Raw genomic sequence first — 18,558 nt, forward strand, 5'->3', positions numbered from 1 at the left:
TCAAGTATTGCATTTTGTTTATTAGCTATATGTAATCATTGTGTCAATGAGCACAAAAATCACATGTACAATGAGATGGGTGTTTAAAGCTAGTTGATTACAGTATATTATTGTACACTTACGAGGTACTATTGGTGCTACAAAACAAGGAAACCAGAAGTCATTATTCTTAAATTATTTTTGAAGAGACTATTAAATGTACACCACATAATCAAACACTTCATGAAAAATTTGAAAAATCTGTAAAAATGTCAGCAGCTTCTGCATGATTTCAAAATAAGTCAAGATTTTGGCATACCATAAGGCATAGGCCACTGAAATTTCTATTACTGTAACTAACAGTAACTCATGGCAGTTTTCTAGAGCTTCCTTGTGCTCTGTACTGTAGGTTCTTCAGAGCCTCCATCCTCCATCAATGATATGCTCAGTTCCAGTGACATAGGCAGACTAGAGGGAGGTGGAATAAAGAGTTACAGTTTACTTGGATGCTACGTCATAAGGGCGACAACGTCATAACTTAGCTTAACAGATGTTTCAAATAAATTGTTGAAGAACGTAACTAAACCCCGGCTACATCAGCTATCATTTAGCACCCAGTGGCATGCTAACAGAAACAAAACATTAACCCAACATTCAGATACTTTTTATTGTTGTTGCTGCTGTGGGCTCTGCAGACCATGAATGCGCTCACCTCGTCTGAGGCCAGGTAGACACAGAGGTGTGCCACCTCCTCGGCAGTGCACATTCGTCCCGTCTTCTGTCTCGCCATGAAGTCTTTTAGGGCCTGCAGAGATGAAGCAGGACATATATCATATAAATATATTTACTATTGGCATCTTTCTAATGGAGCGTTTCCCACTGTGGGTTAAAAGGGCCACGTAAAATAGCCATCGAATCTAGTCAGCGTTGGTACTTCGTACATGCAACACTGACAGAAATCTGTTAATGATAGTAGTAGTTGTGGAAGGTAGAGAGTACCTGTTCTGGATCAGGCTGAGCCTGGATTCTCCCCCTCAGAGACGGGGTGTCCACAGTCCCTGTTTAGCAGAGAGGACACTTACATTTTGTACATAATCACTATTCTTTATACAGTGTATGGTACATCACAATGATTAAACAAAAACAATACACTTTTCACAGGGAGACATCTCTGTACTGTGAACTCGGGCGTGAGCGGCATGTCAAATTCTTGAAAATAGAACCCGAGCGTAATTTTAAGATGTGGCTCTGCGAGTGGCTCGCGCTGCTCATGGCTTATGCCCAGGTTTCATTGAAATAAATGGGAGCGTATCATGATTGACAAAAGTTCCCTGTCCAGTGTAGCATTCCTGTAAACAGTGTGTGTTATAATCTAACACAGATCATGCCATTCCTGAGTCATGCTAGGGTATGATTAAAAAGGAAAGGCACGTTAATCAGATTTTATACAAGGAATGTAGGGTTCAGTGCTTACCAGGACATATGCAGTTACAGCGAATGCCTTGCTCGAGAAAATCGGCTGCTATAGATTTGGTGAGTCCAATGACAGCAGCCTTGGAGGTGCTGTACACGCATCGATTCACCACACCTATGGAGGGAACACACGCAGCCACAAAGGTTTTGCTTGACTAAATACAGAGGATTGGATAGAGTGGACATGGACTGTGACCAAATTTCATTGGATGTTCATGATGAATTACCATACATACATACATACATACATACATACAGTGTGTGTGTGTATTTATTTATATATACACACATATATATATATATATATACACACATACACACATACACAGTGGGGAGAACAAGTATTTGATAACCTGCAAAATCGTCAGTGTTTCCTACTTACAAAGCATGTAGAGGTCTGTAATTTTTATCATAGGTACACTTCAACTGTGAGAGACGGAATCTAAAACAAAAATCCAGAAAATCACATTGTATGATTTTTAAGTAATTAATTAGCATTTTATTGCATGACATAACTATTTGATACATCAGAAAAGCAGAACTTAATATTTGGTACAGAAACCTTTGTTTGCAATTACAGAGATCATACGTTTCCTGTAGTTCTTGACCAGGTTTGCACACACTGCAGCAGGGATTTTGGCCCACTCCTCCATACAGACCTTCTCCAGATCCTTCAGGTTTCGGGGCTGTCGCTGGGCAATACGGACTTTCAGCTCCCTCCAAAGATTTTCTATTGGGTTCAGTTCTGGAGACTGGCTAGGCCACTCCAGGACCTTGAGATGCTTCTTACGGAGCCACTCCTTAGTTGCCCTGGCTGTGTGTTTCGGGTTGTTGTCATGCTGGAAGACCCAGCCACAACCCATCTTCAATGCTCTTACTGAGGGAAGGAGGTTGTTTGCCAAGATCTCACGATACATGGCCCCATCCATCCTCCCCTCAATACGGTGCAGTCGTCCTGTCCAGGTTGCAGAAAAGCATCCCCAAAGAATGATGTTTCCACCTCCATGCTTCACGGTTGGGATGGTGTTCTTGGGGTTGTACTCATCCTTCTTCCTCCAAACACGGCGAGTGGAGTTTAGACCAAAAAGCTCTATTTTTGTCTCATCAGACCACATGACCTTCTCCCATTCCTCCTCTGGATCATCCAGATGGTCATTGGCAAACTTCAGACGGGCCTGGACATGCGCTGGCTTAAGCCGGGGGACCTTGCGTGCGCTGCAGGATTTTAATCCATGACGGCGTAGTGTGTTACTAATGGTTTTCTTTGAGACTGTGGTCCCAGCTCTCTTCAGGTCATTGCCCAGGTCCTGCCGTGTAGTTCTGGGCTGATCCCTCACCTTCCTCATGAGCATTGATGCCCCACGAGGTGAGATCTTGCATGGAGCCCCAGACCGAGGGTGATTGACCGTCATCTTGATCTTCTTCCATTTTCTAATAATTGCACCAACAGTTGTTGCCTTCTCACCAAGCTGCTTGCCTATTGTCCTGTAGCCCATCCCAGCCTTGTGCAGGTCTACAATTTTATCCCTGATGTCCTTACACAGCTCTCTGGTCTTGGCCATTGTGGAGAGGTTGGAGTCTGTTTGATTGAATGTGTGGACAGGTGTCTTTTATACAGGTAACGAGTTCAAACAGGTGCAGTTAATACAGGTAATGAGTGGAGAACAGGAGGGCTTCTTAAAGAAAACTAACAGGTCTGTGAGAGACGTTATTCTTATTAGTGATCAAATAATAATGTCATGCAATAAAATGCAAATTTGATGTGATTTTCTGGATTTTTGTTTTAGATTCCAGTTGAAGTGTACCTATGATAAAAATTACAGACCTCTACATGCTTTGTAAGTAGGAAAACCTGCCAAATCGGCAGTGTATCAAATACTTGTTCTACCCACTGTACACACACACACACACACACACACACACACACACACACACACACACACACACACATATACACAGTATATCTATCACACACACAGGGTTGGGGAGTAACGGATTACATGTAAGGGATTACAAAAAACGGTAACTAACCCGTTACCAGCTAAAATATTGTAATCAGATTACAGATACTTTTGAAAAACTAGACGATTACTTTAAATCCAGAAAGGATGTTCGCGTAAAAAAATCTTTGGCACTTCTGTTTTCTAAATGACATTCAAATCAGCATTGAAAAAAGCCGCAAGTTTAAGTTTGTTCCACCTGAGTGAGTCTGACCACAAGTCAGAGACCACTATGATGACACCAAATGTGTTTGATGGATCGCGGGAAAAGAACAGGAATAGTCTTTTGTAGGCTACAGTCCAAGCTATGGCTTCCAATGGTGCGACTGCTGTTGGCATCCAATGACTATCCAATTTGAATAAACGTTTGGAGGTAAGGATGACAGCAGTGGTGTAGTGTGCGGCGATACGAATATCACTTATTATTGATATCTACATAGCGCATTGATGTGAATCACACTGCTGCTCTCTCATTTAGCTATTTGCACCTCATGAATTGTGGATGGCTGCTCAAAAATCTAAATGTGTATTTGATCCCAATAATGGTTGAATTCAAGAAGCTTAAGCAGCCCATCAATCATTGTTTTTTAAACCAGTGGACAGCCAGTGAAAAATGCGCTCTTGCAACAGCTGCATAGTGCAGATCCCAACCTATGAAATAAAAGTGGGTCTGATTTAAAAAAAATCCATAGGCCTAATGGACACATGCTCAAACACTTTTGATAGACTTAAAAGGGGCAATCTGTAGTTGCTACATCCATTTTTGGACTAATATATAAAACACACAAACACATTGATTCTTGAGGAATATAACTTATAAATGCCTCATGAGCTTAGTTCAACTGTCACACTCCATGAAAACCCAAAATATAAGCCAGTTTTTCTCCAATGTTAGTAAACCTTGTAAATGTAAACAAACACTGTGTAGTCTCATAACATGGTGAAAACAATCATTTTGATATCATGGATGGTCAGTCCTTGCATCCATAGCTGTCTATTAATCTGAGAGTGGTTACATTTCTCCAGGCCCATCCCTCAGCTTTTCACCAAAACAGAGGCGGGGCGACCGTTTTGTTACTGTTTCATCTGTGCATTTGCCCTTTAAACAACTTCATATTATGAAGATATTTTGTTGTCACCAACAAAAAAGTAAACATATGTAATTTATTTTCCCAGTGTAAGTAGCACTTTTCAGTAGTGCTCAAAGCATGCCATTCCATGAGCACAGCATTTATTTTTCAACTTGAATCAATGAGCCCATTCAGTCCTCCATGACAACTAAATCATAAACAGAGTAATCTATACTTCCATATTTCCAAGTCCTATTCTTGAAGATCAAGGGGTATAACATTTATTGGAATTCTGATAGACTTTGTTTTCTAATGTAAAGATATCATTTAATCGTATTGTTATATGTAGTCGAAAGCGATGGGTTAGAAGAAGCCTACATAACCAACCCATAAAGTAAAATTTTACATCCATATATGGCCAGCTATGTAAACTTTAACATTGGTTTATCCTGCAATAGATACCGTTCAATTGGTAACATACATTTCCGTCTTCTTCTAATGTCTCTTAAGGGGAAAGAACCCTAAAAGTAACAGAATGTAATCAGAATTCGTTACTGAGTTTGGGTAATCCAAAAGTTACGTTACTGATTACAATTTTGGACAAGTAACAAGCAACTGCAACAGATTACATTTAGAAAGTAACCTACCCAACCCTGTACACATTGAACAAAAATATAAACACAACATGTGTTGGACCCATATTTCATGAGCTGAAATAAAAGGTCCCAGAAACGTTCCATACGCACAGAAATCTTCAAATGTTGTGCACAAATTTGTTGCATTTATATTTTAGTTCAGTATTACAATTTAAAAAAAAAATTTAAATCACATCCTTACCTTTTATACTGGAGGCCACAGATGCCATGTTAATGATATTCCCAGACTTCTTGGCCAACATCTGAGTTGAGAAAAAAATGTGTTGATCAACAGGACAGTGTTATCCAAGTAAGTGATCTAATTTATCTGTATATATCAAAATGTTTAATTATTAAGTCTACATAGTAGATAAGACACTGCACTATACACATCTTGGGAAGGTTTCCACTACAATATCTGCTGCAGTAACTACAAAAATAATGTCCCTACACGGTCATGGCCAATGCATTCGCCAAGTAGTCAAAACAATCGATAAAGGGTTTGGCTCATGAGACCGCTTTGAAATAAATCTTAAATCACAAAAGCTTTATTAAAAGGTTGTTTGGCAGCAGCAAAACAGTGAGCAGACATCTCATTTTTATCTACAGTATGTAGGCTATGACATAATTGTATCCAGAACCTGGCAGGTAGCCGAGAGTCGACTAGGTGAAAAATCTGTCTGTGCCCTTGAGCAAGGCAATGAACCCTAATCGCTCCTGTAAATTGGTCTGGATAAGAGAGTCTGCTAAATCACTAAAATGTAACATTACAAAAATCCCTGACTATATACCCATCATGGAACGAGAGATAATCCGATGACTCGTATTTAGAAACATTTAAGTTATTTTCCTGTAACAATCATATTTTCCGTTTCGTTTAATTAATAAAAAACTTGCCCTACTATAACAAAAAAGCTGGTTCAGCAGCAATGTGTCTGGTGTTTTTCTTATCCTGGCTATGCACAAATAGCCTATCCATAAATGGTTTTCAATGGTCTACTCGTATTAGTCAAAATTCACAGACAAGGGTAGAACATCGAGGAACATTTATGGATAGGCTACTGTGTGTGTGTGTGTGTGTTTAATTTGGCTTGTATCCATCCCCATATCCAAAGAGCGTCTCTTGTTCGATTACCAAAGACACGCTCCTCCAAACATAGGCTATTCATCAATTTATCAGAACGTGCCTCACACACAACAAATACGAAAGCTCCAGTAAATTGTATTTGACTACAAGTACAATGCGTAAAGGCATCGCTGAAGCCCATTACAACAATGTTGATTGTCAACACTTCAAAAATATTGAGCAAACACTGGATGTATTTTTTTGTACTCATTATTAGTCTGTGCTATTTAATAAACTGTAGGATTAATTCACAATGGACTAGGTTGAGAATAATCCAGGGAATTAACGTAGTAGGTTAGGAGAATGATAATCTCAGTGCTGGCGGTAGGCTATAGGTTGGTATAGGTTCGGGGTATCAGAAATATTTATTTTCACAACCAGAATTATGGGCGCAGTAGCTGGCGGATGCGTGAAAGGACTGGGTTTTGATGAATTAATTATTTGGAAGTGTGACATTACGTTTCATGGTTTAATGCTGTGTGCCGTTGTCTCAAGTTCTGTAGGTTATTGGCGGTCTTTGCGTCATCATTATCAACTCTAATTCAGCTGGGTGCACAGAATATTCTCATCCCAGTACATTGTGGATTGATACTAGTTTAAATAGCATAAGCTCCTTTAACGAGTAATACACCCCCCCCCCCCCCAATATGTTTGGAGTGTTGACAGTTAACGTCGCAAACGAGCTCATAAAGACAGGTGGTCAAAATTGCGCTGTCTTATTAAAGCCAGTTGAAAATAGAGCCCATAGTGTCAACTTTTTTGTATTATTATTATTATTATTATTATTCTTTTTTTTTTTTTTCAATTTCATGGTATCCAAAATAATAGTTAAAGTCTTGTCCCATCGCTGCAACTCCCATACGAACTCGGGAGAGGTGAAGGTCAAGAGCCATGCATCCTCCGAAACACAACCCAGCCGCACTTGACCAGGAAGCTAGCCGCACCAATGTGTCGGAGGAAACACCATACACCAGGTGAATGTGTCAGTGTGCGTTTTGCCCGGCCCGCCACAGGAGTTGCTAGAGCACGATGACACAAGAACATCCCTGCCAGCCAAACCCTCCCCTAACACAGACAACGCTGGGCCAATTGTGCGCCGCCCCATGGGTCTGCCGGTCGCGGCCGTTTGCGACAGAGCCTGGACTCGAACCAGGATCTCCAGTTAGACCACTGCGCCACTCGGGAGGCCCTAGTGTCACAAACTTGATGCAGTCATTGTGTGCAAGGGATCCACGCATCCACCATACGGACTAAATACAATACTTTAGATTACTTGACATACTATAAGTGAAGTTGTCCAAATACTTGTGATTTCTTCAAGGGGGGGGGGGGGGGGGCGCGACACACTTCATACATAGGGCCTTTATTTCTAAATGGTAAAACGGATAGAAATTACAATACCTTAAAAAAAGTGACATTCTGTACTGTCACCTCATTCATAATTTAATCTCAAATTCAAAATGCTGCCGTAAAATAAATGTACAGTGCCTTCAGAAAGTATTCACACCCCTTTACTTTTTCCACATTTTGTTGTGTTACAGCCTGAATTTAAAATGTATTAGACTGGGTAACGGATCTACACACAATACCCCATAATGTCAAAGTGGAATTGTTTGTAGATTTTTTTTATTTTATTATTATTGATAAAGAAAATGAATAGCTGACAGAGACAAGTACAAAGCTCTCCCTCGCCATCCATTTGGTAAATCCGACCACAACTCTATCCTCCTGATTCCTACTTACAAACAAAAATTAAAGCAGGAAGCACCAGTGACTCGGTCTATAAAAAAGTAGTCAGATGAAGCAGATGCTAAACTACAGGACTGTTTCTAAACTCAGGCTGTAACAACAAAATGTAGAATAAGTCAAGGGGTATGAATACTTTCTGAAGGCACTGTAGCTTCAGTTGAAATTCATATGGTGAGGACTGTGTGTTCCTTAATTCTGGGGTCAGAGGTCGGTGGAGTAAAGAAGCGGGGTGGTTGGTCACCTTGGGCAGGAAAGCCCTGCTCATGAGGTACATGCTGCGGACGTTGACGTTCATGGTGAAGTCCCAGTCCGCCTCCTCGCAGTCCAGGATGGAGCCGTGATGGACAAACCTGGGAGGGGTGATGGGTAGTGGTCAATCATGGATGAACCAAAATGGCGGTGTTCCCAGTCAGCTTGATAACTAGTATTAGCACAATGCCTGTAAGTCTATGATAACTGCTAGCATGCTAGTAGATACTGCAGACTTCCAGTCATTGGCTCACAAAACTTCCTCCAACTTCCTTCAAACTGAATGCAGAGACATTAAAATGGTATCCATGAGTTAATCTGACTATGTAAGCAGAAAATGCTTCATTGCCAAAATCCCAAAGTAAACCTTTAAATTGTATTTGCAGTGGTCTTAAAAAGTGTGAAATGTGACCTGTTGAAATTGTGCAGATGGAAAATGTGAAGACAAATAATTTACCTGGTTGACACAAAATAAAATGTAGACAGTGCCATAGCTACTTCGGTACAGGGGGCACCTTTTGGAAAATGGTGTGTGATGGTGCAACATCTGATCTGACATGTATTAATTCAGTGTGTCATCGATATAATTGAATCAATCCCTCAAAATATGTGAAAAAGGAACAGGAAAAAGCATTAAAAAAAAATACCCGGCAACATTGAACAGCACATCTATGTGGTCAAACTCCTTGGCCAGCGCTTCCACTTGGTCCTTCTTGGTCACATCCACCACCTTAGTCTTGATACCTAGGAGATATACGTAACATTAGCCCCAAAAACCATAGGTGGATGCGGGCTGGGTCATGTGAAGTGATGTCTAGATTTTAAAAGTTCTACATAGATTTGGAAACGTTAACTGTGTTGGAGCGTTCTCAACAAACACTTTTCAGACCAGGTAGCTATTACTCTTTTCAGAGTCAAGACAGAACTTAATTTATTGATAAGATAGAGAGCCAAATTTACCATCCATCGAGTAAGACCCAACCATTACTTCCACGGTAATCGTCCCAGTCGTTTACTGGCCAACAAGCTATGCAGTAATGAGCAATGAGCTGATAAAGCAACTACTGAAATAGGGGAATTACCATCACAACCCAAATTAATCAAAGATTCTCCTTCTATAAATAACTGTAAACCTCTGATTGTATATCCATACCAAGCAATACTAAGTATTTTACTAAAATAATAAAAAAACTTCTCTCAGAGGAAGCCACCTTTCTCGAACTCAAAAGAGCATTGGATAGCATGAATAAAGGCAAATCACCTGGATGGGACAGTATTCCTCATAAGGTCTATTTAAAATGTTGGAATCAATTACAGTTGAAGTCAGAAGTTTACATACACCTTAGCCAAATACATTTAAACTCAGTTTTTCACAATTCCTGACATTTAAAAAAATTCCCTGTCTTAGGATCACCACTTTATTTTAATAATGTGAAATCACAGAATAATAGTAGAGGAAATGATTTCAGCGTTTATTTCTTTCACCACATTCCCAGTGGGTCAGAAGTTTACAATTAGCATTTGGTAGCATTGCCTTTAAATTGTTTAACTTCGGTCAAACGTTTTGGGTAGCCTTCTACAAGCTTCCCACAATAAGTTGGGTGTATTTTGGGCCATTCCTCCTGACAGAGCTGGTGTAACAGTCAGGTTTGTAGGCCTCCTTGCTGCACACGCTTTTTCAGTTCTGCCTACAGATTTTCTATGGGATTGAGGTCAGGGCTTTGTGATGGCCACTCCAATACCTTGACTTTGTCGTCCTTAAGCCATTTTGCCACAACTTTGGAAGATTGCTTGGGGTCATTGTCCATTTGGAAGATCCATTTGCGACCAAGCTATAACTTCCTGACTGATGTCGTGAGATGTTGCTTCAATATATCCACATCATTTTCCTGCCTCATGATGCCATCTATTTTGTGAAGTGCATCATTAAATTATGTCAATTAGCCTATCAGAAGCTTCTAAAGCCATGACAATTTTCTGGAATTTTCCAAGCTGTTTAAAAAAGGCACAGTCAACAAAGTGTACGTAAACTTCTGACCCACTGGAATTGCGATACAGTGAATTATAAGTGAAATAAGTCTGAAAACAATGCTACCAAATACTAATTGAGTGTATGTAAACTTCTGACCCACTGGGAATGTGATGAAAGAAAAAATAAACTGAAATAAATCACTATTATTCTGACATTTCACATTCTTAAAATAAAGTGGTGATCCTAACTGACCTAAGACAGGGAATTTTTACTAGGATTAAATGTCAGGAATTGTGGAAAAACTGAGTTTAAATGTATTTGGCTAAGGTGTATGTAAACTTCTGACTTCAACTGTACGTTGTAAACTTTCATTTATAGGCTAGGTTGTAGCAACCTAATGATAGCTGCTGGGAAAATGTTAGTATCATGTAGTAGCCTAAACCTATCGATGTTACATTGAATTGAATATGAATGACTGTCATCCAACATGCTGTAATAAAAATAAGGCCATGCTCAAAAGTATCATCCTGCCTTAACTTAAACGGCACCGACCACCACTGTTTAAATATCAATACATTGGCAAGGCCTAAAAAAAAATATATATTCTTAAAGTGGGGGGTGTATTAGGCCCTATATATGTACAATTATTTACCATTGAGGTCCTTGAATTACAATTAAGTGGTAGAAAAGATCTCTGAAAGTCCTTGAATTTGACTTGTCAATGTCTGTATGAACACAGCTTAATGGACGTATAGTCCTAGGCTGTACAGGTGGAGTTATGGGCCAATTTGCAAGTACACCTCTGGAACTGCATGAAAATCGTTACTTTAGTTTCAAACCATTTACAAATGTTGATCCCAATGTCACACATTGGCCCCATTATTTATAGAAAAACCCATATACATTTCCTTCCTTAAACCATTGGCAGAAACTTTAACAGGGGGCCTCCCGAGTGGTGCAGCAGTCTAAGACACTGCATCGCAGTGCTATAGGTGTCACTACAGACCCGGGTTCAATCCCAGGCTGTGTCACGAGGCAGCGCACAATTGGCCCTGCGTCGTCCGGGTTAGAGGAGGGTTTGGTCAACCGGGATGTCCTTGTCCCATCGCGCTCTAGCGACTCCTTGTGGCGGGCCGGGCGCATGCATGCTGACTTTGGTCTCCAGTTGTATAGCGTTCCCTCTGACACATTGGTGCGGCTGGCTTCCGGATTAAGCGAGCAGTGTTTCAAGAAGCAGTGCGGCTAGGCAGGGTCACGTTTCGGAAGGATGCATGGCTCTCGACCTTCGCCTCTCCCGAGTCCGTACGGGAGTTGCAGCTGCCTCATGTGACACAGCCTGGGATTGAACCCAGGTCTGTAGTGACACCTCTAGCACTGCGATGCAGTGTCTTAGACTGCTGCACCACTCGGGAGGCCCCCTGTTAAAGTTTCTGCCGATGGTTTTATCTAGACAAGACTAACTAAACAATTAAAAACAATTTCACTCTGAATCAAAATGGCAACTACCAATATTTCACAATAATGCCTTGCGATTTGGAGGGTGGCCTTTGGTCCAAATGTGGAATCCATACACTTACTGATATCATGGACAGTAATAGTTTGAGAACATTCCAAGATACATGCACATTATCAGACAACTCCTTTTTTCTATATTTACAACTTAGATCAGCTACGCTGGCTTATGGAGTCCCTTGGGAAACCAAACGACCGAACCATCCAATTATTGGTTTTATGAATAAACTCTGGGCTCCCGAAAGAACTGATATCAAAAATATATAAACTTCTGGAAAGCTCATTATGAGCTAGCCATTAAAAAAAAGTATGTTCCACAGATCTAATTGAATCGGAACAACCCTTTAACTGGAACAGAATATGGAAAAATATTACTTTGGCATCCCGTAATCCGAACCATTCATTTATAAATGTTAAGTTTGTTCGCAGACTGTATTTAAGTGGGAGTGGCCTTTAGTTAAATTCTTCTGGGGCAAAGTTTAAATTAATTTAGAAGTGCATGAATTTAAATATTCAATGCTTTGCATATATTATGTTTCTTAAAGTGGATACAGTTACTATTAGAAGTTCTAACAATTATCGACAGTGAGAATGAATGGTGCTAATCAAGGAACAATTGAGGCCTTGACATATATACTTGACTCTAAAGAACAATCTCAGCTAAAGCCCCACACATAATTTGTATAATTTATTTACTTTTTGCTTTCAGGCCCACAGGCTGGTACATTTTAGATAAGTATTTAATTATCCTAAATCTATATACTATAACTTTAATATCTGAAGCATTCTAACTTCTGTTGCATTCCTTTTATCCATTTATTCTCGCTGTTATCCAAAATATCTAAGCATGTGGGCAACCCAGTGTACCTTCAGAGCGCAGCCACAAATTGGAAGGAACAAACGTGTAGGGCAGGCATGAAATGTTGAGTAGCTTTATCCACTAAGACAGGACACCAGATGGTATATAATGCATGTATGAACCATACATAGGCACTTCGTGTCCAAATCGTGAGATTTGAAAAAGATCCCGCTGCATCTTTTTAATACATTAGTAGGTGTGGGAAGATGAACATGCACGGAAGGAAGTGGTACACTGTCCCTTTTAAGTAACTCACTTTGAGAGGACTATCTACCATAACTAAACATCCATGCCTCAAACATAGGCATGGTTGGGTAATGTACTGTGATCATCGCACATGTGTCATAGAAATGCATTTAAGCATTGGAATGTATTGTAATAGGAGCAGTTCATAACCCCTAAAACAATACAACTACCCATTACACCTAAACAGTATGGTTAGAGATTAAACCATGGACATTGTTTTAATGTAGCCTTTGAAAATACCAGGGTTTTTCTATCCTCAAAAGGTAAGCGTTAATAACTTTAAGGGCAATCTGCAAATGGTACATCAATTTTGCACTTTTAAATTAATATACTTATCCTTTCCAATCCGATTCGATGTAATTTCATCTTTGTGGACTGGAACCATCACAGAATCGTTCACTCAATAGCCCCCACTGCAAAGCACAAGTTCAGGCTACTAATAAGCTATTTGCAACTCCCCGTTTATTTAAAACGTTATGGTTAATTTGCTCATGTAAAAATATCACCCTGTTTGAAATATTAAACAATTAATTGGTTTAAAATGTAACTGGGTGTGCAGAGCTATGGCTGAGTGGTAACTCTCCCTGTGCTCATCACATATGCAACTCCCCGCCAGAGACCAGGATTCTTTCCAGAGTTAACCTGGAAGGGTTATCTCCCCTCTTTACCCCCTTTTAAATGTCTAATATGTCTAAAGAAAAGTTGGAAAATGTGAGACTGCAATTCAAAACAAAGTGGCCAGTGGCATTTCCCCAGATGACATGCTTCTTGAGGCCCTAAAATGAAGAAAATTTAAGCAAAATTGTAGGAAATCCCACTGCAATTTTGTGGCTCACGGTATAATATAGATACCCCATTAGGACCCAAAATATAAGCTTTTTTTTTTTTAATTAAATGTGTAAAGAATGTAATTTGTAAACAAACATGGTTAAAACTAAACTTTTGAAATCACGGATGGTCAGTCCTTACATAGTTCCTTCTATGAACCTGAGAGTAGTTACATTTCTCCAGCACCATCTCTCAGCAGTTCACCAAAACAGTGGCAGGGCTCCTACTCTATAAAACAGGAACATTCATTGGGGTGTACTGAGGGTATTGCATTCAAACTAATGTCTTGATGGATTTTAAGATTTGATATGAATGAAGGGCACGCCTTAATTCTCGGGATCCCCAGTAAATGGCGGTAGTAAACAAAAATAAACTGTACCAGGGTGGCCATCCAGTTCCTTCAGCTTCTCTCCATTGATATCTGTTGCAGTGACTTGAGCTCCTTCTTTGGCAAAGGCCTACAGTTAAAATGACAGAATATTACTTTCATGGTTATTTACAGTTCACTCAATATCAGTAAAATGTTCAAATTAATACATCATGAATACTTTACATCATTGTACAAGTCTTAGAGTAGGGGTAGGCAACTAGGTTTAGCCGCGTAAATTGACTGCAAGTAAACCCAAATAGATGCAAAAATATCATACCTTGATTGAGACATGATCACATAGGTCTGTATTTGTGGGAATAGTTTGGAATGGAATTCTTGGTTACAGTCTTTGGGAGGCCTAATAAAAATGCTAATAGGACAAATTTGGCAAGTGGGCTGCTTGTTGCCGACCCACCATATCTACACTGAATGTACAAAACATTAGGAACACTTGCTCTATCCATGACAGACTGACCAGATGAATCCAGGTGAAAGCTATGGTCCCTTATTGGTGTCACTTGTTTAATCCACTTCAAATCAGTGTAGATGAAGGGGGCGAGACAGGTTAAAGAAGTAATTTTAAGCCTCGAGTCATGGATTGTGTATCTGCCATTCAGAGGGTGAATGAGCAAGACAAAATATTTAAGTGCCTTTGAACAGGGTATGGTAGTGGGGGCCAGGCGCACCAGTTTGAGTGTGTCAAGAATTGCAAAGCTGCTGGGTTTTCATGCGCAATAGTTGTGTGTGTGTGTGTGTGTGTGTGTGTGTGTGTGTGTGTGTGTGTATCAAGAATGGTCCACCATCCAAAGGACATCAAGCCAACTTGACAACTGTGGGAAACATTGGCGTCAACATGGGGCAGCATCCCTGTGGAAGGCATTCAACACCTTGTTGAGTCCATGCGCCGATTAATTGAGGCTCTTGTTGGCAAAAGGGGGTGCAACCCTATATTAGGAAGGTGTTCCTAATGTATTGTACACTCAGTGTATACTTGTTAAGCAAATGTAGCCTAGCTGTGTGGCAAATGGTAAATTAAGTAAATATTACAATGGCTGCAGCTCTTCCAATGCCCTGGGCTCCTGCTGACAACACAATGACTTTCCCGTCCAGGCGGCCCATGATGACGCAGTGTTTAATTATACAGGCAATTCTGCAAATGAACAAAAACAATGTCATTATTGTTGTTAAGATCACAGTCAAGGTAGTAGAGTTGAAGTTGCCGTGGTGGATTTATTATCCAAAAACAGTGGTGGAATGTTCTTAAATACATATTTAGGGAACATAATGCTTTATTATTGTGAAATGTTTGATGTTTGTGTGTGAAAGATGTTTATTGGTTGGGTAAAATTGCATTATCAGCTGCAGCAGGTATTCTCACACCCCCAAAGCCCTATACTACGTACTTGGTTCGAGTTAGCGAGGTAACTTTAGTCAAATCTGAGTTCTACTCGGGATAACCAGTACCACAAAAGTGGCTCACCTTTTAGCCAGGTCAATTTCTATGGCAACAAATCCTTCAGAAATAACCTACTCTGGCCCAGGTTAACTCAGGGCTAACAACATTTTTCGTGAATGACGTGTCTGAGCCGCGAGTTGAGGACCAATGAAATCAGATTCCCTTCTACTCTAGATTGTATCATTCCCTTCATTTGAGGAAGACTGATTCAATATTTTATTCATTAAATGTTTGTGTGTCTTTTTTATGTCAAAATACCTATCACATTACACATTTAGTAATGACAGAATGCATTTGAAACTTCATGCACAGTAAAACTTGTATGACCTTATAATACAAGTATTTATTTCATAAAAGTGGGGAAAAAGGTGCTAGGGATTTCCCCAACAATGAAAATCTTGGTCAACCAAAAGTCGTCCGTTCTTTCGACCAATCGGTTGGCTGAAATTCTTAAAACGTGTATTTTTACATAAAGTGATAAAACGGCAGCCATCTCCTCTGGCGCCGTTCTACGGGCGCCTAACCTAGTGTTTTCTTGCGTTATTTGTACATAATGTTTCTGCCACCGTCTCTTATGACCGAAAAGAGCTTCTGGATATCAGGACAGCAACTACTTACCTCGTACTGGACTAAGATTTTTTCTTTAACGAGTCGGACGCAAAGGATTTACTTCAGACACCCGACAAGGCCCAAATCCCTGTAATTCGCATGAGAAAGAGACATCGGGGACGTAGATCGGGGTGCCTTCTAAGGAGCTGACAACGAGTAGGTAATCTGCCTCAACCATCAGTCTTATTAGCCAACGTAAAATCATTTGACAACAAAACAGACGAGCTACGATCACAAATATCCTACCAACGGGACATTAAAAACTGTAATATCTTATGTTTCACCGAGGCATAGCTGAACGACAACATAGATAACATACAGTTGGAGTGGTTTACTCTGCATCGGCAAGATTGAACAGCCGCCTCCAGTAAAACAAGGGATGGCGGACTGTGTATATTTGTAAACAGCTGGTGCACGAAATCTAATATTAAGGAAGACTCTAGGTTTTACGCCTGAGGTAGTTAATCTCACAATAAGCTGTAGACCACACTATTTATCATAGCTGTCTATTTACCACCACAAACCGATACTGGCACTAAGACCTCACTAAATGAGCTGTATAAGACCATAAGCAAACAGGAAAACGCTCATCCAGAGGCAGCGCTCCTGGTGGCCTTAAAATCCGTTGTACTTCATTTCTACCAGCATGTTAAACGTGCAACAAGAGGGAAGAAAAATTAAATAACTCTAGACCACCTTAACTCCACACACAGAGACGTGTACAAAGCTCCTCCTCGCCCTCCATTTGGCTAATCTGACCATAATTCTACCCTACTGAGTCCTGCTTACAAGCAAAAACTAAAGCAGGAAGCACCAGTGACTCGGTCAATAACAAACTGGTCAGATGACGCAGATGCTAAGCTACAGGACTGTTTTGCTAGCACAGACCGGAAGAATCCCAGAACATATTCCAATGGCATTGAGGAGTACATCAGTCATTGGCTTCATCAATAAGTGCATCGATGATGTCGTCCCCACAGTGACCGTGCGTACATACACCAACCAGAAGCCATGGATTTCAGGCAACATCCGCACTGAGCTAAAGGGTAGAGCTGCCACTTTCAAGGAGCGGGACCCTAACCCGGGCGCTAATAAGAAATCCCGCTATGCCCTCGGAAGAACCATGAAACAGGCAAAGCGTCAATACAAGCTCCGAAGCTCGCTGGATGTGAAAAGGTTTGCAAACTATTACAGACTACAAAAGGGAAATACAGCCGCGAGCTGTCCAGTGTCACGAGTAGAGGTCGACCGATTATGATTTTTCAACGCCGATACCGATTATTGGAGGACCAAAAAAGCCGATACCGCTTAAAAATCGGCCAATTTTTTTTATTTATTTGTAATAATGACAATTACAACACTGAATGAACACTTATTTTAAGTTAGTACATCAATAAAATCAATTTAGCCTCAAATAAATAATGAAACATGTTCAATTTGGTTTAAATAATGCAAAAACAAAGTGTTGGAGAAGAAAGTAAAAGTGCATTATGTGCCATGTAAGAAAGCTAAAGTTTAAGTTCCTTGCTCAGAACATGACAACATATGAAAGCTGGTGGTTCCTTTTAACATGAGTCTTCAATATTCCCAGGTAAGAAGTTTTAGGTTGTAGTTATTATAGGAATTATAGGACTATTTCTCTCTATACCAGTTGTATTTCATATACCTGATGTTCTTATAGGCACTTTAGTATTGCCAGTGTAACAGTATAGCTTCCGTCCCTCTCCTCGCTCCTACCTGGGCTCGAACCAGTAACACATCGACAACAGCCACCCTCGAAGAATCGTTACCCATGTAGAGCAAGGGGAACAACTACTCCAAGTCTCAGAGCGAGTGACGTTGAAATGCTATTAGCGCGCACCTGGCTAACTAGCCAGCCATTTCATATCGGTTACACCAGCCTAATCTTGGGAGTTGATAGGCTTGAAGTCATAAACAGCGCAATGCATTGCGAAGGGCTTCTGGCAAAACGCACGAAAGTGCTATTTTGAATGAATGCTTACGAGCCTGCTGCTGCCTACCACCGCTCAGTTAGACTGCTCTATCAAATCATAGACTTAATTATAACATAACACACAGAAACACGAGCCTTAGGTCAATAATATGGTCGAATCCGGAAATTATCACGTTTATTCTTTCAGTGAAATACAGAACCGTTACGTATTTTACCTAACGGGTGGCATTCATAAGTCTAAATATTGCTGTTACATTGCACAACCTTCAATGTTATGTCATAATTACGTAAAATTCTGGCAAATTAGTTCGCAACGAGCCAGGCGACCCAAACTGTTGTATATACCCTGACTCCGCGTGCAATGAACGGAAGTGACAATTTCACCTGGTTAATATTGCCTGCTAACCTGGATTTCTTTTAGCTAAATATGCAGGTTTAAAAATATATACAGTTCTGTGTATTGATTTTAAG

At 40.3% G+C, this 18,558-nt stretch overlaps 1 protein-coding gene across 2 annotated transcripts in view; it reads right to left on the reverse strand.

Moving 5' to 3' along the window:
* The window catches only part of bdh2 (3-hydroxybutyrate dehydrogenase, type 2), a 25,639-nt gene continuing 7,081 nt past the window's right edge, over positions 1-18,558 (reverse strand). For both annotated transcript variants that reach the window (XM_029776525.1, XM_029776524.1), the window contains exons 2-10: positions 15,116-15,218; positions 14,078-14,156; positions 8,929-9,025; positions 8,274-8,382; positions 5,360-5,420; positions 1,454-1,567; positions 979-1,037; positions 692-784; positions 1-447 (exon numbers count right to left, since the gene is read on the reverse strand). In XM_029776525.1, coding sequence (XP_029632385.1) covers positions 394-447; positions 692-784; positions 979-1,037; positions 1,454-1,567; positions 5,360-5,420; positions 8,274-8,382; positions 8,929-9,025; positions 14,078-14,156; positions 15,116-15,187 — 738 coding nt within the window. In that variant the 5' untranslated portion in view covers positions 15,188-15,218 and the 3' untranslated portion in view covers positions 1-393. The remainder of the gene's footprint in view (positions 448-691; positions 785-978; positions 1,038-1,453; positions 1,568-5,359; positions 5,421-8,273; positions 8,383-8,928; positions 9,026-14,077; positions 14,157-15,115; positions 15,219-18,558) is intronic.

The sequence above is a fragment of the Salmo trutta genome, chromosome 14 (assembly GCF_901001165.1).
Source record: "Salmo trutta chromosome 14, fSalTru1.1, whole genome shotgun sequence".
Taxonomy (NCBI): Eukaryota; Metazoa; Chordata; class Actinopteri; order Salmoniformes; family Salmonidae; genus Salmo; species Salmo trutta.